General features: G+C 43.6%; 1 protein-coding gene across 1 annotated transcript in view; it reads left to right on the top strand.

The window, feature by feature from the left end:
- The window catches only part of PPM1E (protein phosphatase, Mg2+/Mn2+ dependent 1E), a 73,220-nt gene that overhangs the window by 38,563 nt on the left and 8,631 nt on the right, over nt 1–26,026 (top strand). Inside the window, 2 exon segments of the mRNA XM_074557066.1 lie at nt 19,156–19,274; nt 23,828–24,027. Coding sequence (XP_074413167.1) covers nt 19,156–19,274; nt 23,828–24,027 — 319 coding nt within the window.

Below are 26,026 nucleotides of genomic sequence, written 5' to 3'. Positions count from 1 at the left end.
ACTTTGGGTATAAAGATAGGTGACTGTCCGGAGGGCAGGGAGTGTGCTCATGGCTGGCTGCTGAGCAGAGCTCTGTCGGGCCGAGAGAAAATCTTTTAGATAAACAATTAATAAACATAAAGACTGAAAGAAGAACTGAAGCCTCTTCTGTTCCTTTGATACGCGGGCTGCCCCAAGGCCACCCCGGGCCTTTCCAGGCCATCCAAACAGCTGAAAACCGGACAAATCCCTCCTGTGAATTTTTCAGCCCCAGCTCTTCCTGGGCCTCACTGCTCCATGGGTGAATTCTGATGTTTCCTCAGCCATCATTTGTTGAAGTGAGGGAGCGACCACCTTTGTTGATTTTTCGCATCTGACTCCGGTTTATTCATCAATCAGTCACTTTTTATAACCTTGTTAATTAAGTTCATGCATATTGCAAAATCTGAGCTCCTGACAGGCTGTAGAGAAAACTTCAGCTCCTCCTTTTGTTTACCATACCTGAAGTTAGTTTACTGAAACCAAGATCAGTGTTCCCACCATGATATGAAAGGTTCTCAAAACCTTCATATCTATTCCCAGACTGGCTGTCTGTTCCCAGTAGCAGCCAAGGACAGGATGGTCTGAGAATCTTGTTGTTTATATAAAAGGTGGCTGAGAACCTAATTATTTACAGGATCAAGCCTGGGAAAGACTGCTTTTTCCCTTTGCTGAATAGCTTCATGGCCTCTTTCTTTAAGCCATGCTTAAACCAGGCTCTCCACAATCATTTCTTCATTTCCCAAACTTTTGACCCTTCTCACCGCTCCCTGATTCGCATTTTTAACAAATCTTTATTGCAGCAGAAGTGATTTGGCTGGAGAAGAGTATACCAAAAAATGAACATTATCCTTGAGTGCTGTGGGCATTACAGGATGGGTGGAGTGGCTGCAGCTTCAGGAGCCTTTTGGTGAGTGAGGCTGTGCAAGGGCTGTCCCTGCAGGGACAACCTCAGCCCCTGGGGCTGGAGCTCTCTGGGGGCTCTGCTGCCGTCACAGGGGCCCAGGAGGGAACTGGGGCGTGCAGTCCCTCTGCAGCCATCTGCTGCTTGCTACTCCAAAACCTTCAGACATTTATTGCTGTGGCGTGTTCTTAAGTTTGTTAGTTTGCTCCCCCCATTTTCTGTATTAAATGGTTTCTTCCTTTCCCAGGACCCTGCCAGTTAAGTTGCTATAGAAATGAAACTGCTCCTCCCTTGGTTTCTCTTATAAAGTGAAAGTTGTTTCCTCCTTGGGGTCAGTCAATCACCCCTTTTCTCCTCCCAGGTTTCGAGAATTTTCTTTTCTATGGGAGTTATGGTTGGCTGTAGCCCCGGAGCCCCTCCTATGATTTATAACAGTTGGTTACTTTAGTATATCAGTTATGTTTCGTACCTCCAAATATGTATTTCTATTGGATAGCCAGGTTTCCCTGCCTTCTTCCCCACTTTTCCCTTAAAACCCTCTCCTGCCCCCTGTTCCTAACAAAAAATAAAGACAGGAGTGGCTTGAAGAGCCCACCTTGCCCAGGAGAATATTTGGGTTTGGTTCTGCCACTTTCTCTCATCCTTTTTGGTAAATTCTCCACCAGGCATTGCTGGGGGTGCTCTTTGCTGTTTGCATCACGGATCTCTCAGAAATTGCTCATGGAATGTTGGGATTTTTGTGCCAAAAAAAGCAAATGGATCATTCTTTTCAATCTCTTCTGCATTTGCCAAGCTAGGAACCTCAGTGCCTTCTGGTGAGTGGCTTGTGCTGCACCTGGGTCTTTAGCAGATGAATTTCTTACAGAAGAACTATTAGAATTTGAATTTACTGGCCATTATGAAGAAAAAATCCTAAGTTATTACCTATTGCACTGTATGATGATGCAATATATCAAGTTGAGTCTAGCAGAACTGTTAAATGAATTCCACTATCCATTTTGAAAATTGTGTGTAGTTTTGCATTAAATTGCATTAACTGCTGAGTGTTGCTGTGATATGTGTACTGCACCTTTCAAAAGGGTAAAAATCAAATTATCAGGAATGGCAGGGAGTTATATTTAAAATTTGTGTGGCAATGGCAAAATGAACTTAGAAGCAAGGTAAAATAAGAACTTAGAGTTGGCATATTGTGCATGAATAACCTGTAAATATTGTGCTAATGTTGGAAAGGGGAGGGCAATGATTGAATTTAAGGACATACTCTGAAATTAATTATGAATTTTGCCTGAGCCTCAGCTCTGTGTCTCTGTGCAGCCTGGAGTAATTTCTGCTGGAAGACTCAATCCCAACCATGCCATGGACTTACTCTAAGAGCGTTTTTCTCTCTCAAATTTATGCAAATCCCTGTTTCTCCCTGAGTACTCCCACTTACCAAGGGTTCCATCAGGAAACAACCTCGTATTAAATACATGGAGTGAGAAATCTGGGGGTTTACTCTCTTTTTTTTTTTTTTTTAATTGGTTGCTGCTTTAGACTTTTAAAAATATGATATTTCAACAGGCATTTTATTCCAAAAGGGACACTTTGAAGGAAATAGATACAAACTGATTATTGGGACAACCTGGAGCACAGTCAGGGGTTTTATTCCTCTGATTTCCCCCATTTCCTGACCACTCCACATTTCTTGTCTTTTTCTTCGTTTCACAACAATCCCTTTTGGAGGAGACTTCTACCTGGAAGGATGTGCAAGGGAAATGTTGGGAGATCTCTGCTCATTGTCATCCTTGGAACCAGAGGAGTTTGTCTGAATTCTGTGGGCAAGGGCTGGGATGTGGGAGGGTGAAAAATCCCCGGAAAAGACAGAAAGGAGAAATGTCCAATTCCTGCTGCTCCTTTATCACAGGGGGATTCAGGATGCAGAATTCTTCACACTCCTGACTAAATGTTATTCACTGTTTTTGCTCTTATCAATCTTCTGCATTATTTTGCTTCAATATATTCCAGAGTGGCTGCAAGGGAAAAGAAATCCATTTTAACTTGGAAGAAAAATATATCAGTGTGTCAATCTCCCCCATGAACGGGTGCCTGAGACATTCACATGATAAGAGAGAAGTCTTTAATTATTGCAGCAGCAAGTACTCAAATTAATCTCAATCATTCCATTAATTTTTTTCCTTTCTTTCTTTTTCTTCCTTTCTCTCTTGGTCAGGTTTTGCAGATATCAGAACCTGAGCAGTTACTCAGACGTGTCTTATTGTACTTTATTGTTCTTTTCCCTGCACATTTTTCATGCCCTCTGTTCTTTTCCCTGCTAATTTTTCTTGTTCCCTGCGTCAGAGAAGAGCTTTGATCACTGAGGTGTTAAAATCAGTAATATTCACTTTTGTTTGCAACTGACATCACATTCAGCTGAACATATGTACTAAAAGGGCCACATATATTCCTTTTTCAGCCTAAATAAAACTTGCTATCAAAAATGGACATTTTCCTTCTGCCAAGATGAGATCTGGATTTAAGAAATGGTTATAAATGCTGATATTTCTTTCCAGTTTCTCCAGATTCCTTGCTGGGTAGATTGGGGCAGGAGGAAGAACACTAAAGGAATATCCCTTTATTCCTTTGAGCCATTCCTGCAGGAGAGGGAGAGCAGCAGAGATTCAAAGTTCTCCATCAAACACAAAAACCTCTTTCTCTCATGCCCAGGAATATGATTGATCCCTGTGAAGATTAATGACACTTTCATATTTTTAAGAAAAAAAAGATGATGTGAGAATTAATAATAAATGTTATATAATAAAAAGACATATTAAGTAAATAAATATTATATTTATAATACATTATTTATTGATTGATAAATAAACAAAACCCAGGTAATTTCCCTTTCTGTGCTGTGCTCACCTTTCATAATGCAATGGTGACTCAGAGCTGAAGGCTCAGGAGGAGCAGTGCAATTGTTCTTGGCAAGTTCTCCTGAATATCCAGAATTAATATTCAGCTGGCAGCAGGAGCCTGGGAGATTTCCCTGATTGGATTCCCAGCCTGTGCCCCAGGCTGTCCCTCTGGGTGACACTTTTTGCTCTCAGTGGCACACTGGGGTCAGTTCCACTCTGGTGGGCATCACTTTTGATTTTCTTGGCTGCTTTCTTATGTCTCTGTTTGGTTGTCCTGAGCATTTCCCTTTGCTGCCATCTCAGCAAATCAGAGCTCAGGCTCCAGCCTTGCTGAGCTTTGCTTGGGACTGAGGGGATTTTCTCCCTGTCTTTGGTACTACTAAAAATCTACAAATCAAATGCATCATTTCAGCACATGATGATGATGATGACATAACCAGCCCTGATCAAAAAACCCCACATTAAATATTAGAAAACACCATGAGCATTTTGCCATCAGCACATGATGATGATGATGATGATGACATAACCAGCCCTGATCAAAAAAACCACATTAAATATTAGAAAACACCATGAGCATTTTACCATCAGCACATGATGATGATGATGATGATGATGATGATGACATAACCAGCCCTGATCAAAAAGAAACCACATTAAATATTAGAAAACACCATAAGCATTTTGCCATCAGCACATGATGATGATGATGATGATGATGATGACATAACCAGCCCTGATCAAAAAAAACACATTAAATATTAGAAAACACCATGAGCATTTTGCCATCAGAACATGATGATGATGATGATGATGACATAACCAGCCCTGATCAAAAAAACCACATTAAATATTAGAAAACACCATGAGCATTTTGCCATCAGCACATGATGATGATGATGATGATGATGATGATGACATAACCAGCCCTGATCAAAAAAAACACATTAAATATTAGAAAACCCCATGAGCATTTTGCCATCAGTCCATTATTGTTTTTTAACATCTCTAAGTGAAGACTTGCTGTAGAATCATGAGCTGAAACAGGACAGAAACAGATGAAGATTCACCGAGAAAACACAAAAATACAAAAATATTTGATGAGGCAGCGGTAACTTTGTAAATACCTTGTCCTTCCCCAGCCCATTCCATCTGAGGATTAAAGCACAGTTTTCAGGCATTAATAAATTAAATTTCATGGTGTTCTTCCAAAGTTTGAAGGCAATGGAGCCCTTTGTGTCCTGGCTGGATGGAGGTGCAGGGATGGGATGATTTGCTGTCATTTGAGCGCTGCTCAGCCTCCTATCACGTTACATCTTCCAATTTCCCACTGCTGCCTTATTAGAGCTCCAATCCTGCTTTAACACCGACTTCCCCTGTGTTATCTCAGAGCTCAGCTGCTGTTGCTAATCTTTATTTTTGCCTTGCTCCATTATTTCCAGTGCAAGCCAAGGCAGTTGTGTCTCTGTGCTGCCTCCATGGCTCATTAGGGAGCTCACTGGGCTGGGGGCAGCACCTGCATTTGGATTTGAGAGCTCTGTGCCCCTGAGGAATCTTGGTGCTGCCTGCCTGTGCTTCTGGGAGATCCAATTCTGTGCCATTAGCGGGGTTTTACAGATAAACCCAGCAAAAATCACCCATTGCACTTTCCAGGAGCTCGCTGGGCTGGGGGCAGCACCTGCGTTTGGATTTGAGAGCTCTGAGCCCCTGAGGGATCTTGGTGCTGCCTGCCTGTGCTTCTGGGAGATCCAATCCTGTGCCATTAGCGGCGTTTCACAGATAAACCCAGCAAAAATCACCCATTGCACTTGCCAGGCTGCATTTGGAATACTGATTTCTTTCTTAACATTTGGTGCTTTGTGAACAGTTACAAATTCTTGCACTTTCATGGCTCTTCTCTAAACCCTTTCACAGAAATCTCTGTCTAAGAAAACCTCCTTGTTTTACTTTTCCTTGATTTTCTCCTCCTGGATTTGTTCTTTTGTGTTTATAGAATTACTATTCTAATTTACTGCTGCCTTTAGTCCAGAGCTGTGCCTTGCAGAGGCCCATTTGGCTTTTTATTTTTTTAATCATTGTTAGATGATTTTCTCTACCAATACCATTACCAGTGTGTGTTCTGGGGACAGAACTGATTGAATTTATTTTCCAAACATTACTTTGCCTGGGGTTTTAGTCATTTCTCTGTTAGCTACATATTTCATTACTATTTAATAGAAGGAAGTTTGGTTGGGTTTTTACCTCTTTAGATTTCCTCCTTTTTTTGTTGTTTTAAAATTTTGTGAGACATTTGATCTTCTGTCTATTCTAGGAATATTTGCTCTTTTTTTTTCCAAGGAATCTGTGGTGATTACTGATATTTAAACACATATATGTGTGTATATATATATATATGTTTATATATGTGTGTGTATATATATATGTATGTATGTATATATATATGTATATATATGTATGTATATATATGTATGTATATATATATATATGTATGTATGTATATATATGTGTGTGTGTGTATATATATAAATGCATTTCAGCTGCAGATATTGAGTATTTTCCTTCAAGGCACTGTCTCAGTGCGGTGCTAAAGAATGATGAGAGAAGGATGATGGAGTATGAGGATGAGATATCCAAGCAGACAATTCTCATTTTTATCCCATCACAGCTGATATTCACATTATTCTCGTTACATTTTAGCCTCAATTTCTGTGTAGAGACCTGCTGTTCTCTCCAGCATGGTCCATTTCTTGCTGTTTGTTCCAAACACTTGTGCAATGTTGCTATCCATGGTTAGCAATTTGCTGCTTTTTATCCAAGGTACCTTGGATGTCAGCGCTGCTAGAAGCAATCATTTATTTTTAGCTTTTAAATCCTTTGGGAATGCACAAAGCACTGTAGACACAGAAGATAATCATTTGTCTCCAAAGGTTCCTTATTTTTTATTAATGTTTTGATTTGCTATTCTCTCTGTCTGCTCTCCCAGCCTCCCTGAATATGTATGACCAGGGTAATTGATAGTGTGGCTCCTGAGGAACTCTCTTAAGTGCTGATTAGAGCTGTGCCCCTGCTCCATTTCAGCCTCCTCACCATGGCCTGAGCCACTCCCACCAGTGCATTATTTACAGTGCATTATTTACAGTGCATTATTTACAGTGCAGCCTCAAACAGCTCCTGCTCATGCCTGGGGAAGATTTCTTCAGATGTGAGGAAATTCCTGCCACATCCCCAATCAACTTCCAGACAGTGTCACCTGTTTGCATGTGTGCACCTTCCATCGGGACAAACCCCGAAATTTTGCAATAATTCCACGTTCTTAGGGACAAACCCTGAAATTTTGCACATTCCACCCTGAATTATTTTGCACATTACACCCTGAATTATTCCACGTTCTTAGGGACAAACTCTGAAATTTTGCACATTATTCCACGTTGTTAGGGATAAACCCTAAAATTTTGCACATTATTCCACGTTCTTAGGGATAAACCCTGAAATTTTGCAATTATTCCACATTCTTAGGGACAAACCCTGAAACTTTACAATAATTCCACGTTCTTAGGGATAAACCCTAAAATTTTGCACATTATTCCACGTTCTTAGGGACAAACCCTAAAATTTTGCACATTATTCCATATTTTTAGGGATAAACCCTAAAATTTTGCACATTATTCCACGTTCTTAGGGACAAATCCTAAAATTTTGCACATTATTCCACGTTTTTAGGGATAAACTCTGAAATTTTGCAATAATTCCACGTTCTTAGGGATAAACCCTAAAATTTTGCACATTATTTCATATTCTTAGGGACAAACCCTAAAATTTTGCACATTATTCCACATTTTTAGGGATAAACCCAGAAATTTTGCACATTATTCCACATTTTTAGGGATAAACCCTGAAATTTTGCACATTATTCCATATTTTTAGGGACAAACCCCGAAATTTTACACATTATCCCACGTTCTTAGAGACAAACCCTGAAACTTTACAATAATTCCACGTTCTTAGGGACAAACCCTGAAATTTTACACATTATTCCACGTTCTTAGGGACAAACCCTGAAACTTTACAATAATTCCACGTTCTTAGGGACAAACACTAAAATTTTGCACATTATTCCACGTTCTTAGGGATAAACCCTGAAATTTTGCACATTATTCCATATTTTTAGGGATAAACCCAGAAATTTTGCAATAATTCCATGTTCTCTGTGCTTTGGGTGCACAGGACAGACCCAAGGGCTGGCTCTGGGTAAAATCCCAGATTTTCCTCCCTTTTCACTCAGGCTCGTGCTGTCCACAGGCTCTTGTGCTCTCCTTGCTCAGGGCATTATGTAACAGATTCTTCCTTATATTTAGAGCTTGTGCCTCTCCTGAAGAGATCACAGGTTTGATAATAAGCTTAGGGCAAAGTTGACAATCTTCTTTGTGGAGGGGGAGAGGGAAAGCAGAGCTGTTGGGTAATTCTGACATGAGCAGCGTTGGCACCTCTGAAATGGGCACTCATCTCCCAGAAAATCAAATGGAACAAATAAGACTTAAAAGATTGATTATGCTGCAGAAACAAAGCCCCAGATTGTGGTCAACAGGCGGAGTTTGTGTGGGAGAATTTGTGAAGTATTGAGAAATCCAGGGTAGAGAACCAATGTCCATAATCTGGTGAGGTTTGCAATGTCACACTATGAAATGTCACAGCTCTCATTGTTTTTTCAGTTGACCTTTTAACAATTTGTTTTTAAATGGGAGGGACTGGGAGTAATTTTAATTTTTTAAATGGGACTGGGAGTAAGCTTTAAATCCTTCTCTGTACCTTCCAGGACAGGAGAGAGGCCACAGCACTGCAGAACTGTTTGAAACATCCCCAGCTTGTTGGGAATCACTTCCCAGAGCCTTTGTGAGCAAGAAGAGCCAAATTTAGCTGTGTACTGGAGGCAGGCTCTGCTCCATGGGCTGGCCCTGTGGAAATCCACATTCCCCTGCTTGGAGCTCACAGAATTTCCCCACCTTGGTGACCTCAGAGTGCAAATCCTCAATAAAGGTGGGAACAGGGAGAGGAGGGAGCAGGGGAGCACAGGGACCCTGTCCCTTGTCCCTCCCTGGCATGCTGGGCCTCATTCCCAGAGCCTGAAATGTCATTGAGCCACTTCCACAGTCTGGTATGGCCTCCAAGGGTTATTCCTCCCCTATTTCTGTGTCATTCCTCCTCTATTTCAGTGTTATTTCAGTGTTATTCCTCCTCTATTTCAGTGATATTCTTCCTCTATTTCATTACTATTTAACAGAAGGAAGTTTGGTTGGGTTTTTACCTCTCCAGATTTTTTCCTTCTTTTTTTTTTTGTTCTTTTAAAATTCTTTTTACTCCTTAGAGATGCTACAATAATTTCCTGCTGTAAATAGATCCATCTAGGAAGTGGAAGGTGAGCTATAAAAGGAAAACTGTTTGCTTGAAGCTTGTGTTGCTACAACTACTCCCCCAGCTCTTCTCCCTGCAGCATCTGAGTGTAAATCTCTCCTTGGCATTTGTGGGCACAATTCTCCTTGTGAGTTGGTTGTACAGTGAATTTCCCACGGCTGCAGTCCCCTGTGAGGGCAGCACAAGGTGGCAAAGTCAGACATTGCCACAAATTTCCACCCAGGCACGTTGTCCCATCAGCACAGATACTGGAATGCAAATTGAAGCTGCAAAGAGCATTAAATTCAACATGTGTGTAACATAACTTGTCAAGTTAATGTCAAGATCATTTCTGTCCCTGTTGCTTTTTGTGTGTTCAATGTTTCATGATGTGGCCTCTTAAAATGCCAGGGTTTCTGTGCTGCAGCCTGGAATGTGAAGCTGGATTTGCCATTGTAAAATGTAGGTGATATCTTTGCATTTCCCAGCTGAAGGGAGGGTGGATTATAGGCAAAGGGAGAAGAGAAATATTTGAGTTCAACACTTTAAATAATTCACTGGAAGGTTTAGAGCCATGCTATATAATATGTAAACACCTAAGTTCTGCTTATCTCTAATAATTTAGCACTAATCCTAAGTAGCCACTTAACCTGGGCAATGAAATCAAACTTTGTGCCAGTGCAGGATCTGGGAGAGGCTCTCACCTGCTGCTCATGACTGTGATTATTGAAGATGGATGGCTGGAGCTTTGGCTGCTGCCTCTTTAGGAAATCTTTTAAACCAGGATTGCAAAGAGAATATTTTACAGCCTGGTGAAAAACATCTAAATGCTGCCATTGTGTCGTTCAGGCCAGAACAACCCAGAGCCCTAATGTATTTTATCTGCTGTTCTGTTCCTCAACACTATAAATAATTCAGATCTGTTGGCTTAACTACTACTGGCAACTGTTATTTATTAAGAATGACTGAAATAACTATGTGGCTCAGTAGAACAGAATGCATTAGGGACTTTAATGTGAAACAGAATAGCTAAAACATTTTGATTATCCTTTAAAGAAAAAGCCTAAACCCCTAAACCTGCCATTATCCTTTGCAATTCTGCAAAGGACAAGTGACAGTGGGAATTAGGATGGGATCTTTCTGAGTAACTAAAGGGTTTTTCCTTTAAAAGAGCACTCACCCCAATCACAGAGCCCCTTTTATCCCTGCAGCATCTTCTTCTGTGGGCATCAGTGTCAGTAATTGTCATCTTGAGCTTCCAATCCAATCTTTAATGTGCCCCACTGGGAAATCCTTGAATCTGCCTGTAGTTACACATCTGCCTGTAAAATCACTTTTAAAGGTGCTGCGTTGTTTTTTCTGTTTGCTTTCATTTGTTTCTCTTGCACGTCATGCACAAGAGCAGCAGGATTTTCTGGGAATCAGTGCAAGGGAATTGCTGTTCTCTTGTTCCATCCCCACTTTAGGCTTAATTAATAATATCTGGCACTTCATCATTGGCTTGGAAATTGCTTTCCAGAGGTCAATAGCATTGTCCCTGTGTTGCAGGCCCAGAATTCCTGACATCAGGCATTGCCACAGCACAAACACAGCGTGTCCCTGCACAGAATTACTGCACAACAGAATCATTCTGCAAGCCAGCTGATTATAAACGGGGCATTTGGAATAAATTTTTTATCACCAAAAAGAGTTGACATGCAGGACTTGGATGAGTAATTATCTAATCTTACATCTGGCATAAACACCCAAGCCATTTGTGTGATGAAGTGCAAGGCACAGGAGGGGGAAGGCAGCGAGGGAACATTCCCTGCTGACTCAGTGCCCATAAATCTTCCAGGGTGTGTTTTGCCTTAGATTTGATATTTGTTCAATGGGTTGAAAGAAGTTAAGTGATCAAACGTCATTTGGAAATCCTGCTCTGCAATTCTGATTTTTCCTCAGTTGCATGAAGATAAATGCTCCAACAGGAGCAGGGTTTGGGGCCTGGCTCTGGGGGTGTTACTGGAGCTGAGCATTTGAACAGGCACCATCTTCACCCTTTTAAAAGAAGTCATTTAACATTTGTTTGCCCTAATGATGATCTGCAGGAGATAGCAGGGGATGTGTTGCTGTGGAACGTTTTATTTCATTTCTTTGAAATGAAGTTTTAGCTATAACACCAAAATGCATTTTTCTTTCTGACAGAGGAGTTGGGTGTGTTAATCTGATCTCTGATAAAACAGAGGCTCTGCATTGGGGGATCTTTATTTAACTTACATCAGATATGTATGGAATATCCTTTCCTCTTAAGGGAAGTGTCAGTGGAAGTTTATTTATAACAGAGAAAAAATTGGGCATGAATCAGTGGTAAGTAAATGATGTGCCTGAACTCTGCTGCAAGTTTCCTGCAACATGAACTTTGTCATTAATATTTTATAGCAAGGAGAGAAATCATCAAAAACTCCAGCTAGGACATAAAATATCTGAAATAATAAGAATATATATAAGTACCTTCAGAGTGAGCTGGACACTCTCATTGATTTTAGACAGCATCTCATCCTGGCTTGACAAAATGCAGAATTCATAAATTAAATCTGATGTATACAGTGCATGCTTTTATGCTGATGTTGGCACACTTTCAGATGTAAAATTAAATTACTTTTTCCAATAAGGCAGCACAGATTGAAGCATGGATTCCTTTCTTTGCTAATGGAAGCAGGAGAAAGATATTGAATTATGCTGACTTTCAACTGACTGAGTGCCAAAGAGAGAAAAATCAATGACATTTTTAATGTCCTGTGGAGCTTTTAAACAGGCCTGGCTGTGCCAGGGAAACTCAGTGTGAGGTAAGAGCTGCTGCCATTGGGTTTCCAGCGAGGAAATTTCCTTCTCCAGGGAAGCAGCACTGGCACTGACGTGGCTTTGTCCCCATTCCATTCCCAGCGGTGCCAAGTGGGCACAGGGAGGGATTTGGGGGACTCAGGGCACCCCCACACCCTGAGCAGGGCATTATTGGAATATGAATCCCAATATAACCAGTTAGATGGTGCCTGGGCCAGTTCTGACCCTCGCTGCTGGGCCAAAGGCAGCACTCTGGTGCTTTACCCCAGAGATACCTTGGCTGGCGGAGAGTGCAGCGGGGCACTGAGCAAGTCCAGGCTTGTCAGGGACTCCGTTTACCTCAGGAGAGAGAGCTTCTGGCGATGGTGAAGAGAAGGAAGGAGTGGATTCTGCTGGAGGGTTATATCCAGATGTTTATTCCATGGGTGCAGAGGTCTGAACCGGGGCAATTCCTCCAACAGAATGCGGCCGCATGGTCTGATTGACCTTTTAAACTCAGGGCAGGGGAAGGGGAGGGGACAGGTGAGCCACCAACCAGGTGAAGGGGCAGGGTCTCAAGGGACCGGGGACACCTATCCAATGTCCCCCAGGCCTGAGGGACCAACCACACGACGACTTGCTGGTATGTGAGCCTGATTGACAGGGCACACTCAGCAAGGGGTGAGGGGGAAGGGAGAAGGTAAAACAGGACATTGCAACACACCACAACAGGGCATGGGCTGTGTGAACACGCAGGGTAATCCTTGCAAAACAACAACAACATCCAGAAGGATCTTTCCTCTCACTATAAACCCCTGAAAGTCACATGAGTGGGTAATGCCAATAAATTACCTTTCTTTTGATGAATTAATGATAGGGTAAACACAGATTTATTTTCAGTGTGTGCTTGCATTTGCAAAGCTGAATACCAAAGAGCTAAGCTGTACAATCAATGCCCATCAAATAAGTGGCTTGTTGGGGTTTTTAAATTTTATAATAATATTTTTATAATTTTTAAAGCGCATTTCATAGCGGCAATTAAGATTTTATTATAAAACTATCCAGTCCCTCAAAATCTTACTCCTCAGGTAGAAAACATTCTGATTTAGATGAAAAAGAGTCTATTTAGATACATCCTCAACATCTTGGTGTTTCTTATACCAGAGGTTCATGGATTGGGGTCCATTTTTCTCTGCATTCCTTCAAAGTCCAGGTTTCCCTTTCTTTTAATAACAGATGGATACAATCTGGCTGTGAAGTGCTGGGATATGATTTCCAGCAGCAAACTTTGTATCCTCAGCTCTTTGCTGTAATGAAGAAAACCCTCCCAGAGTCACTCCTGGGAATTCAATTTCTTGCAGTTATTTGGCTTCCAGCTCCTGGCAGGGCCATGCTGGCTTTTCAGGGGTTGTTACAGGAGGTGATTTCTGTCATTTTAAATGCAGCCACAGCATCAGCCCCAGAAATTGGAATATGAGTAACCTCAGAACCCCCACGCTGGGAGGATGAGTGAGAGAAATAATAGAATTTGGTTTCAAAGATAATACCCAGGCAATTTATCCAGCCAGGAGCTCAGGAGAAGCTGCTCTGTGTGGTTTGGATTCTTCACAGTTCACCCCTGTGGTGTCAGTGCTATTTTATTGACAGCCATTAAATCACAAATGCTTATGAGCGGTTTGTGGGCAGCCAGCATTTATATTTTAGATACACACTGCCCTTCCTGACATTGCACCTCATCAAAGAGACAGAGATGACCTTTTTATTTTGTCTTGCTCACATTTTGGTGCCTTTATGTACTGCCATGTGCCCTTCACCCTCTGGAGAAGGGAACACTGACTTGCTCTGCAGCAGAAATTGCATCAGAGCTCTGAGCCTAATTCATGTGCTGAGAACAGTCTGTGAAAAGCCAAGGGTTTCCCCTGGTGAAGCATCTTCACCCAGCTGTGCAGAGGTTTTCTGATGAGCAGTGCTCCTCTGCTTTGGGTATTTTTTCACATCCAGTTAAGACAGACTTAACTAGAGAAACATATCTATACAAAACAGGCCTGGAAAACATCAGTGAGCAGAAAACAGGAGGTTAAAAATGTGGTGAATGCAGTGTCTGCATGGACAGGGGCATGATAAATGTATCTGAAGTGTCTTTTTGCAAGGCCTGTGTGTTATATTTCTGTTGCTTCCAACTGTCAGCACAAGGACAGGCTGGCAGGGATGTGAGCAGGCAGCTGTCTCTGGGAGCCTATAGATAGCAGCTTCCTTGGGTAGCACGTTTGCAGCTCCCTCAAACAGATTTATCAACATCTTCACTGTCTCACCACTGCCAGCTCAAATGACTTCTCAAGGAGCTTTGGTTATGCAAGCTTGTAAAAGGTGCATTGTTTTTTCTATTTGTTTCTTATTTTTGGATGTGTGTGTGTGTGTGTGCCAGGTTTTTTTTTAGTAACTCACTGCAGCAGATAAATCTAGTGCAGGGTTTCACCATGTGTTAAGGGGGGAAAAAAAATAATAATACTCCATTTGTCCAGCGTGACCAGGCTTTAAATAAGCATCAGAACTTTCAGCAGCTGTGCAGAGCAGTGGAACAGCACAGGGCAGGGATGCTCTGGGAGTCAGGAGAGGAGAACCTGCAGAGATGGGAGCTGGAAACAGCATCTGCTGGGCAGATCCACAGGATGCAGCCATGATCATTTCAGGGCCTTGGAATGCTTCACTGCACATTTTCCCCTAGTGCTGGGTGACCTGGAGGAGCCTGGGGACAAACAGGAGCCCCTCAATGCTCCAGGTGCCTCTGGATGGCCACAGAAACAGGAGCTGCAGGAAGGGAGGGTGGGGAAACAGCCCGAGGAGCTCCCCAAAGCATTTCTGTGCTCATTGCTCTGCACTTCTCAGCATGGCAACCTGCAATAATAAAGACTTTAAAGGCTTCTTCCAAAAGCTTCCAGGCTGTATCCAGAGCTCCATCTGGAAGGTCTCCTGAGAGTTGGGAATGTTTTGTAAATACAGGCAGGGGACAAATGAGGTTTTTCTTAAAGTGAATCTGGCAGAAGTTGCTTTCTAACAAGAGCTTGCAACTGGCCACAAGAGCAGGAGTTTCCCAAAGTGCATCCCTGCTGGAATGTCTTTTGGAAAGGGTGCAGTTCATTTGTCATCCCTACAAAGTCTTTTACCACCACAGTAAATTACAGGCCTTTGGGGAATGTGCTGTGCTTGGTTCTTTTCAGGTCATGTTCTGGGTCTTGGATTGCTGGGTGAAACCAAATATGCTGCTTTATCCTGTTTGCCTGTGCATTTGTTTGTGTCTCAGCAGATTGAATAGCATTTCTATTTAAATCATTGCTCATTCGAACTAAAACAATTGCTGTTCTGTGGTGTCAGGGGATTCCTGAGGTAACAGGAACACTGTGCATTTTGTGATTTACTGCCCTCTTTGCCTCTTGAAAGCCCCAGTTCGTTTTGGTCCATTTTCCCTGTTTGTTTGGGTTAGTGATGCCTCATCAGCTCCCCCAGACCATGACAGGGCTGGGGATTTTCAGCCCTGGTGCCCTCATTGTGGATTTCAGGCAGGGGCTGCAGCTTCATTTTCCCATCAGCAACGCTAATGCTCAGAAATGTGAGTTTCAAGAACTTGAGGTCTCTCTTTGCTGCTTTTCCCCTCTCCTGCAGCTGTTGGTGACACTGTGAGTTACCCAGAGCTGTTGTTTGCCTGCGTGTTCCACTTAGCACTTCTGGCAGTTATGAGAAAAGAGTGAGAAAAACACTAAGGAAAGCTATCAGAAGTATGAAAGTATAAATCTCCTATAGATTGAAAATATCTCCCACTCTCATCTTGGTATTTTTCCCTTCAGTTGGGCTCTTAGCAAGAAATTCCAGAATACTTCACAAACATGGATTTAGGCCTTCTACTGCCTTCCTCCTCCTCCTCCTCCTCTCCCTGAGGAAATGACATTCTCATTCCTTGTTTGCAGATGAGGAATGAAGGTCTGAGTGGCGAAGTGACTCGTCCAAGGTCAGCTGCTGAGTTAGTGGCACAGCTATGAATAGACAAAGGCATTTTAGCTCTCAGCTCTCTGCTAAACAAGACTGTGCCCTCCCAGTTTCAATTTGTCAGACTTCATGACTAATAACATTTGAGCATCTAGAAGGTGGCAGAAGAATTTCTTTGCAGAGCCAGCAGGTAACCCCTGCTGCAGGGTGGGAGCTCCTCCCTGTCCCCAGGGATCCTGGTGATAATTTTGGGTTTTGTGAAGAGGGAGAACTTTCCCCCTTGGATTGCTGTTTGTGTCATGCTGTATCTGCTCACCTGAGTGCTCACTTTGGTGCTGCAAACAGAGATCCCAGAGCTGGCTCTTCATTTGTCTTGGTGGAGCAGTAATGAAGTGTCCTCAGAGCAGTTTGCCTTCAACAGCTATTTTAAACCTCCAGTGCAATCTGCTGTTCCTTGAAGGGAAAAAGTAATTCAACTAAAAGTGCTCTGAGGAGCCAAGGGAGAGAAGGAAATGTTGAGAGGTGCTAATCAGGAAGGGGAAATCATCTGTCTGCGTGTGGGCACCTCCCTGCTCACATGGCACAGCCCTGCCGCAGCCACATAAGAAGCTTTGTGATCAACAAATGTCAAGGGCAATTAATTCCTGGGCCAGCAGCTGTTATTATTAGGACAAAGAGTGGCCAGACATAGAAGGAAAGCCTTCAGCTGATTTGTTTTCTCTACCTTTCCCCTCCAAATTGATCAGTTGCTCAAGCCCCAGCAGTGAACTCCCTCGCAATATGAATTTCAAATTTGCCATCTCTTTTATTTTCAGGAGGAGAGTTTGTATTAGATTCAGAGCACAGAGGAACAGCTCAGGGAAGGTGTTTAGAAAGTCCTCCCCACTTTAATGCTATCAGGATGGAGAGGAGTTAAGCTGGTAACATAATAATATGTGGGCTGAATTAAACCCACCTCAGACTGGTTTTCTCAATTCATGGAAGCAGAGCACTTTTAGGCTTGACTTAATACCCTCCCAGAGTTATTCCAGGATTGCTACAATGCAACTGTGGGTGTTCTAAACACACCTACGCAGCCAGAGAATCAGGAAGGATGTACTCAAAATCCTTTAATTTATCTAATAACATCTTTAGCAGCTTTTTGTGTAGGTTTAGCATTGTAATGGAAATGCACTCTATGGCTGGATATAGAGCTGCTGTGTGGAAATGGAACACGTGAACAACACTTGGAGCTGGGGGGAAATACTCTGACCTGCTACACCCCCTGTAAATGCACCTTCACTTGTGCCATTGGTCACTGCAGTGAAAATAATACCTAAAATTTCAGATACAAGTGTTCATGGCTCTGAGTATCCACAGACATTGCTGTGCCCCCTCCCAGGCCCAGGCAAAGCAGAAATTCCTCCCCTCTCGGCTATTTATTCTTTGCTGTTTAGTCCTGAGTCTATTTTAGCCACGTTCCTAACCAGGTTCCCTCTTGGCCCATCAGTGGATGTTCCTGAATATTCTTTAGAAGTGACACAAAACAAGTTTGGTTTTTCAGCACGGAGCTGGTCAGGGGAACCTCGGACTGGAAACAGCTCAGGTTCCTGCGGGTGCCCTGCTGGTAACTGCTGGGATAATTCTGCTATCCCGGGCACTGAGACCTCTCCCTTTTTGGGGAATCTCATGGAACATGAGCAGAACCAGCATGACAAACCTGCTCTTTGTGAGCCAAATAAAGACAGAAAAAACAAGGCAGGAAATCAGCTCCTCCACGTGCCAGCAGCAGGGGATGTGCCGGGGTTTTCCTCCGGATGGGAACGGGATCGGAGCCCTGAGATGGGATGGGAAGGGCGGGGATGGCAGCCCTAAGGGGGGGCGGGATGGGAGCCCTGGGCTGGGATGGGAAGGGCCGGGATCGGAGCCTTGGGAAGGGCCGGGATCAGAGCCCTGAGGGGCGCCGGGATGGGAGCCCTGGGCCGGGCTGGGAAGGGCCGGGATCAGAGCCCTGAGGGGCGCCGGGATCGGAGCCCTGAGGGGCGCCGGGATCGGAGCCCAGGGCTGGGATGGGAAGGGCCGGGATCGGAGCCTTGGGAAGGGCCGGAATCGGAGCCCTGAGGAGGGCCGGGATCGGAGCCCAGGGCTGGGCTGGGCTGGGCTGGGCCGGGGCGATCGGAGCCTGGGCTGGGAAGGGCCGGCCCTGAGGCAGCTGATTCCGGAATCCTGTCTGGGAATTCCAGGGAAAATCCTCGGATGGGTGGGGCCCTAACGAGGCGCTGTGTGTGACTCCCAGAGCTTCCTAACAGTGTTAGACAAAGCTATTTGTTGTTAATCTTATCCCTTAATCATTTATAGATATGTTGAACAGAACGAACAGGTTAAGGAAGTGTTGTTGTTCATTGCCTGTTCTCTGGATTTCTGCCTTGGAATTCTGTGGTTGATGGATGATTTCTGGGCTGAAATTGGCTCTGTGTCTCTTTATGGCCCTGTGACAGTGGATGTATTGGGAAAGACACCATTATCCCACTAAAATCTGTGGAAATTGGACAGGCTGTGTCAGCAGGAGACACCTGGAGAAGTTGGGGCTGACCAATGGGAAATGCAAAGTTATACATAAATTAAGAGGTATTAAATTCCTCTTGAATGAGAGAATGTATATTAAAGTGGCCTTGGCTTGCTATAGATTGATTAACCTTGGGGGATACCAGGTTTAATTAAACTACAGTGAATTAAAGCCACTTCACTGTGGGTAGAAATCATTCCTGAGGGAGCTTTTTTACCTTATGCACATCAGCTCCCTGTGGGTTAACCTGAACTTCCAGTGCCCCTTAGGGAGCCTTTGGACACTTTGAAATCTGAGGAATTCTGGAACCCCAACTCCAAATCTTAGGAGAAACTGGACTTAACTTGAGTTAAAATTGTACCATACATATGTAAAAAATGTACAGTGGTGTGATAGACTCTGGAGGGTTCAAGTCTAGATTTGAGAAGAATTTAAATAGAGGTTATGAACTGAAACATTAAAACTTAAGAACCAGGGAACAGAGGAGTGAAAGGGGGCAACCAAAACCCATCAGTGAGTCTGAGGTCTTGCTGCAGGGCTCAGGCAAAACCTTGGTGAAAAACACACTCATGTTACCTGGCTGAATCACACTAAAACATCTTTTTGTGCTTTCTCTTTTTCCTTTCCAGTAACTGCCCCTCATTCCTGGCCTCTGCTTTAGCCAGAGCAACGTCAGATGAAGTCCTGCAGAGCGACCTCTCGGCGCATTTCCTGCCCAAGCACGTGGACAACGCCGACGGCATCATCCGTAAGTGCCACCAGATCCCAAATTCCCAAATTCCCAAACCCCAAATTCCACCCCGGGCTGCAATTCTGGGACAGAAACACCCCACATGGATGGAAAAAGCCTCATGGGGAGCTCACCACCCCTTCTGATAGAGCTACAGAGATCAAATTGCTCAAATCAAACCTTTGGAATCACTCTATTAAATGCATTTTTGTGGCTGTGTCTGCTGATGGGCCTGAATCTCTCTCTCAGCACTTCATACAATGTGGTTCTGCTGGCAAGTGCCAGTTGTCCTCCCTCATCCTTGGAGCAAAGTCAAATATATGTGGGAAGAGATAATTTAATTCTGAATTATTTCAGTCAGTGTGGTTTTTACTATGGCTTGTAAGGGGTTTTTTTATGGTTTTAGCAAAAGGTAGTATAAAGAGATTTTGTGATTAAAAGGAAGAAAATTCCTTTTTCTCATTTATCTGTGTTGGCTGACAAGATTTTTGCAGCCTCCAGCTCAAGGTCATGCACCCTAATTCATTTCAGGAGTGTGCTGGCCTAAATAACCTTGAAAATTAGCTGGGTTGTTCATTACAACAAAAACCAATGTTTCTCACATGTAGTAACAGGAGTTCTGTCATTTGATCTTGAAAATATCCCCAACCTACTTTGTCCATTCCCTCCTTTTTTGATTTAAAAAATCCTGGAAATTATTCTGGGGGAAAGGAGGATCTATAAATCTGGCTTTTCAAAAAGGAAGATTTTGCTGTATTCCCCAGAGGCCCTTGGAAACCTGAGGAACAGAAAAACCTGCTCTGGGTTCCCTTTCTGTAGGTATTGCTGCCTCCTCCTGCTGAGCAGGTAAATGGAATAGATTTGTCATTGTTCTGGCTGAGCAGCCTTCATTAATTTCAAATTGAGATCTCTGAAACTTGCATAAATATTTGACAGTCTCCAAGGAAATGTTGACTAAGCCTCCACACAGAATATCTACAGAATCCAACAAAAAAGGGAAAAAAGAAAGGGAAAAAAGCCACCACAAACCCCTCACACCTACAGAAATTGACATTTAAATATATCTAAGGCTGTAAGACAGAGGCAAACATAGATTGAGATGGGAACAGACTGCAGCAGGCACTAAGAATAGGGCTCCAGATGCAGTTTGTTGAGGTGAATTGTCATAATGAGGATACTTGGAAATAAAATATCCCTGTGCTGATGCAGTGTGAGTGTTAAATTGTGAGGGTTTATGGGGAGAGGAAGAGAGAAATCCTCTGGCCTGTAGTGAAGCAACAGCTTCATACCAACCCTGCAATTTCAAATAATCTAAGTGATCATTTTCAAAAACAGGACATAGGAATGACAGAATCACAGAAAGGTTTGGGACACTAAAGATCAATGGGCATGGGCAGGGACCCCTTCCACCATCCCAGGGTGCCCCAGGCTCCATCCAGCCTGGCCTTGGGCACCTCCAGGGATCCAGGGCAGCCCCAGCTGCTCCATCACAGCTTCAAGTGCAAGGTTTGGCCCAGCAAAGCCAGACCAAACTGGTGACAGCAGCAGCAGCTCCAGCCTGGAGACCCTTTGGGGAGTCCTGGAGAGGCCTGGGCTGGTGCTCAGAGGAGATCTGCCCTCAGTGGTGCCACGTGGGAGAATTCAATGCTTCAATGCTTTGGAAGAAAGCAAAGCAAAGTGTGGCAGGTGGTGAAAATGGGATTTCTACATCCTGGAGTTTGATGCTCAGAGTTCACTGTGCCCTGATGCTGTTTGAGCTGCTGCAGAATGTGAAACCAAGCTGAATTTCACTGCCTGGCTTTAATATCCAGTTCTATGTCAGGTTTTTATGAACCCAGAAAGATTTTTACTCTGTGTAATACAAGGAGACATTTACCTGATTTGCCTCAAGTTTGAATTTGCTGAAAGATAAAAAAAAGCTATTTCAAATTTCCTCAGTGGCACATTTCACTCTGAGAATTGCAACGTGACAAATCATGTCCTGTGCTTAGGAGTGGGGAAAGCAGCTCTTGGTGTGGAGAGAAATGAGAAACTCCAGGACAGAAGAATGCAAATCTTACAAGAAGAAAAACTGGTTGGAGTCCACAAATGTAGGATTGCAGGATTAGGGGTCTGTTGTGTTTGGGGTGACCATGTGTTTTTGGGTATCTGAGTCACTCTTCCCTTCCAGCTGCAAGAGATTTTCCATGAGACCTGAGTGATGTTGGATTTCTGCAAGGTCAGGTTAAGGACATTTAAATTTGGGGTTTGTTTGTGGAGGAAGAGAATCTTGTGGAAGTTTGGCTTTGTTAAGGAACCAGCAGAGGCTGGATAGCAGGACCATGGGAACTGGTGGTGGGATCAAATTTCCAGGAGATGTCACAAAGCAAATCCTAATGTCCATTACCCAGTTGTTCCAGGTTCTAGGAGATGGATCCTAGAGATATCCAAAGGGATCTAGAGCTCCTAGATGAAGGGAAACCTTGATTCTGACCTGTCCATGTTATCAACACAGCTCACAAAACATGGCACGAAAAAGCAGGACCTGATTCCTGGTATCCTTTCCACCCTCCCTCTGCCCTGTCATCTTTGGGAACAGCAACACCTGAGCTGGATTTCCCACTCACTGTGGTGCAGCTCAGCATTCCCTCCAACCTTGGGGATTTGGGAGCAGCAGGAGGGAAATGAAATTCTCCATGACACAACTGCAGTGCCAGCTGAGTCAGCTCTGGCTCAGCGTGGCAGCATTAACAATTGATGAGTAATTTCCAGCTGTGAGGGGGAGGTTTTTATTTGGCATTTTATTATTCTCCTGTTTTAACCTCACGAGCAGCTCCTGATGATGCTGACACCACCCAGGGTCCCCTGGGAAGGGCAGTGAGGATCTCAGCAGGGCCCTGGGTTCACGGGCACCCTCCTGCAGAGGTGCCACAGGTGACTCTGCCATGTCTGCCCTGGGGGAGGGATGGGAGAGCAAAATCTGTGAGCTTTCCTCTGGAAAATACAACTTGGACACCTCAGGTTGGACGTGAGGAATGGGAGAGCAAATTCTGTGAGCTTTCCTCTGGAAAATACAACTTGGACAGCTCAGGTTGGATGTGAGGAGTGGGAGAGCAAATTCTGTGAGCTTTCCTCTGGAAAATACAACTTGGACACCTCAGGTTGGACGTGAGGGATGGGAGAGCAAAATCTGTGAGCTTTCCTCTGGAAAATACAACCTGGACACCTCAGGTTGGATGTGAGGAGTGGGAGAGCAAATTCTGTGAGCTTTCCTCTGGAAAATACAACCTGGACACCTCAGGTTGGATGTGAGGAATGGGGGAGCAAAATCTGTGGGCTTTCCTCTGGAAAATACAACTTTGACACCTCAGGTTGGATGTGTTCCCTCTTTAAATACATTACCCAGAGAGATTTCTGGTGGCCCCAAAGAGAGCAGCACAGGTGGGGTGAGGAATCCCCCACTCACACCGTGGCAGTGTTTGATTTCCACCCCTTTATTTTAAAGCTGTGTGATCAAGGAGCCAAGGTTCCTTTTGGTTATTTATCCAGTGTATTTTCAGCTTAATGCCTCTTGATTGAACCAACCCATAATCAACAGAACTAGGACAATATTACAATATTTATTCCTAAGGATCCGGACCCCTGGTCACTGTAGAGCTAGGACAGGAATTTGTAAATGCTGCTTTTAGGCTCTGTACAGAATTCCTGTGAAGTGAGAGATGCTGCAGCTCCCTCCTCTGCTCCCTGCGTGAGCCCCTCCTCCTGCAGGAGTGATTGGCACTCCTGGGTTGCTGCTGCTCAGCCTGGAGGATCCTGCCTTTGGTGAGCCATCAGGAACAAAGAGATGGGGATGTGTTCAGCTCTGATGCTGCCTTCCTGTTTTCCTCCCCTGGATTTCAGAACAAATGTCAAGTGCCTGAGTTTTCACGTTTTAAAATGACAATTTCTCAGGAGTGCCAGTTCAGCATTTTCTGAAATTTGAGGCCTTTATGGTTTTGTCATTTGCTCATGTAGATTTCTCTGACACACCTTTGTCAGGAATATGGGAATAATAGGAAATCAGGGAATAGCTAAGAAGGCACGTGTGCAATGCTGAAAGTGCACAAAACACCTTAAAATCACTCTGCTAATTTCTGCAGATTGTTTCCACTGCCTTGCCTCAGCTCTGCAATGAAATGGTGTTTAGAACAGAGAATTTGGTCCCAACCCAGTGTGTCATTGTCAGGGAGGGTGGGTTCTGTAGGTGGCACCCTGTGCCACGACACACCCTGTGCCATGACACAGTCCCACAGGGCCAGGGATCCAGCACTTTTCCTGCCTTTCATTGTCCCTGCTGCTGCAAATGCGTTCCCCAAAGGCACAGGGAAATGTTTAAGTTAAAAAGACAAACAAACAATGAGCTGCTTTCTGATGAATGCTGATTATGGTGACTTTGGCTTCTTCTTTTCATGCATCAGAGCCCAGAATTTCCCTGCTGACATCAACTGCTTGGCTAAAATGGTTTTGTTTCATCTCTCTAATGTATGCAGGGGAGAAAACTCTGCCTTAATAACACTCTCAAGGCTTTCATCTGTGCTTTGTGCCTTCCTCAGAGATCGAGACGGTGAAGTTGGCCCGTTTGGTTTACAGCAAACTGCACGAGATCTGCAGCAGCTGGGTGAAGGATTTCCCCCTGCAGCCCAAGCCCCACCGCTACTACGACACCTCCATCCACGCCATCAAGAACATGCGCAGGAAGATGGAGGACAAGCACGTCTGCATCCCCGACTTCAACATGCTCTTCAACCTCGAGGTGAGCTCACACCTGGAACTGACACATTCTGTGAGAACTGACACATTCTGTGAGAACTGACACGTTCTGTGAGAATTGACACACTCTGTGGTCAGTATCGTAAATGCTGGTCCACCAACGAGGGGAGAGAATGATGTGTCTGACTCCATCTTAATAATTTATTACTTTATTATACTATGTTATATTAAAGAATACTATACTATACTATACTAAAGAACACAGAAAGGATACTTACTGAATGCTAAAATGATAATAAAAATTTGTGAGTCTTTCCAGAGTCCAGTCCAGGCTCTTCAACCTCGAGGTGAGCGCACACACAAACACACACACACACACACACACACACACACACTCACACTCTGTGGTCAATATTGTAAATGCTGGTCCACCAACGAGGGGAGAGAATGCTGTGTCTGACTCCATCTTATCAGAATAATTTATTACTTTATTATACTAGGTTATATTAAAGAATACAGAAAGGATACTTACTGAATGCTAAAAAGATAATAATGAAAACTCCTGACTCTTTCCAGAGTCCCAACACAGCTTGGCCCCAATTGGCCAAAGAGTGAAAACAACTCACAGCAGAGTCCAATGAAAAAATCACCTGTGGGTAAACAATCTCCAAACACATTCCACATGAGCACAGCACAGGAGAAGCAAATGAGATAAGAATTATTTTTCTTTTCTCTGAGGCCTCTCTCACTCCCTTTCAGCTTCCCAGGAGAAAAGCCCTGGGTGAAGGGATTTTTTCAGAGAATGTGAATGCCACAGGTCAGTGGTTTGCATCCTAGGAAAGGAGGAGGTTTTCCACTGAGGGAGTGAAGGGTGATGGATCTCAGCAGGGTTGGCAGTTGGTCACCTCACAGTTCATCTCTGGGCAGCTGGAGTGGATCTGCTCTGCTTTTCAACCTTTACTCTTGGGAGGAAGAAGCCAAAAGCAAAAACAAGGAAATTAAGCTTAAAAATCCAAAACAAACCCAAACCTTACAGGACTGAGTGCTCACACACAATTCTAGAAATGTGAGTAGTTTGGTGGAACTGGAGTCTTCCCTTCCATTAATTTCTTGATGTTGCCATTGGTCAGACACTCATTCTTGCTCTCCCTTGAGATATAAAACTGGACACTCAGGAATGGAAAGTAAAAGAAAATGGCAAGAATTTTACCTTAAGGATCAAATTGCTGCATAATTACTTTTTTATTACACCCTGTCACTTTAATAACCATCTTCTGCCCCATCCACATTCTTACCTTTAAAAGATATTCATGCAAACAGAGGCAGATGTTTCCTTTGCCTGTCAATTGTCAGCTTTCTTATTCCAATTTGTGTTGGAGCCCATTACCTAAAAATTACAATGTGCAAATAATTCCAGTCACTGAGCTGGCTGTCAAGGTTGAATTGGCTCTGTCAGTGGGTTGGTGTTGTGTGTGTGAGTTGCTGGAGTTGCTGTCTCCTGGTACCACGTTGTTTCTCTGAACAGAGGAGGGGAAGCTGAGAAAACTGCCTTGAAGATGAGTGATTTTGCTGTATTTGATTTGTGAATGTAATCACAATTTTCTGATGAGAGAGCACATGCAGTTTTTTTAAAACACAGGCATCTAAGATGATATATTTTAGATTTAAGGAAAAAAGAAGAGTGAAAGCAAAGACTGGCTGGCTTCACATTTTAACTGTACTGGCATTTTATCCCTGGTGGATTCCAATCATGATGTAGACTTCATGCAAACTGTATTGGATGTTCTTCTCTCTCTGTGGTTTTTGCAGTCACAAAATCTCCTGCACAATTTGATGAGAATGGCACTTCCTATTTGAGTTGTGTGACTGAGCTGTAACAAATGGGACCTAAGGAGTACTGAGAACACCACACAGGGCATCTCTTGCATTTTGCAGGTAGAATTCAACAGCAGGGTGGAAATTTCCCACTGATGCAAGGGCAGGTGGTCAGGGTAGTTTGCTTCTCCAGTGGAGACTCTGTCTCTAATTGCAATTTAATGAGG

Source organism: Zonotrichia albicollis, chromosome 22, assembly GCF_047830755.1.
Source record: "Zonotrichia albicollis isolate bZonAlb1 chromosome 22, bZonAlb1.hap1, whole genome shotgun sequence".
NCBI classification, from domain to species: domain Eukaryota; kingdom Metazoa; phylum Chordata; class Aves; order Passeriformes; family Passerellidae; genus Zonotrichia; species Zonotrichia albicollis.
This window is presented reverse-complemented; position numbering and strand designations above follow the sequence as displayed.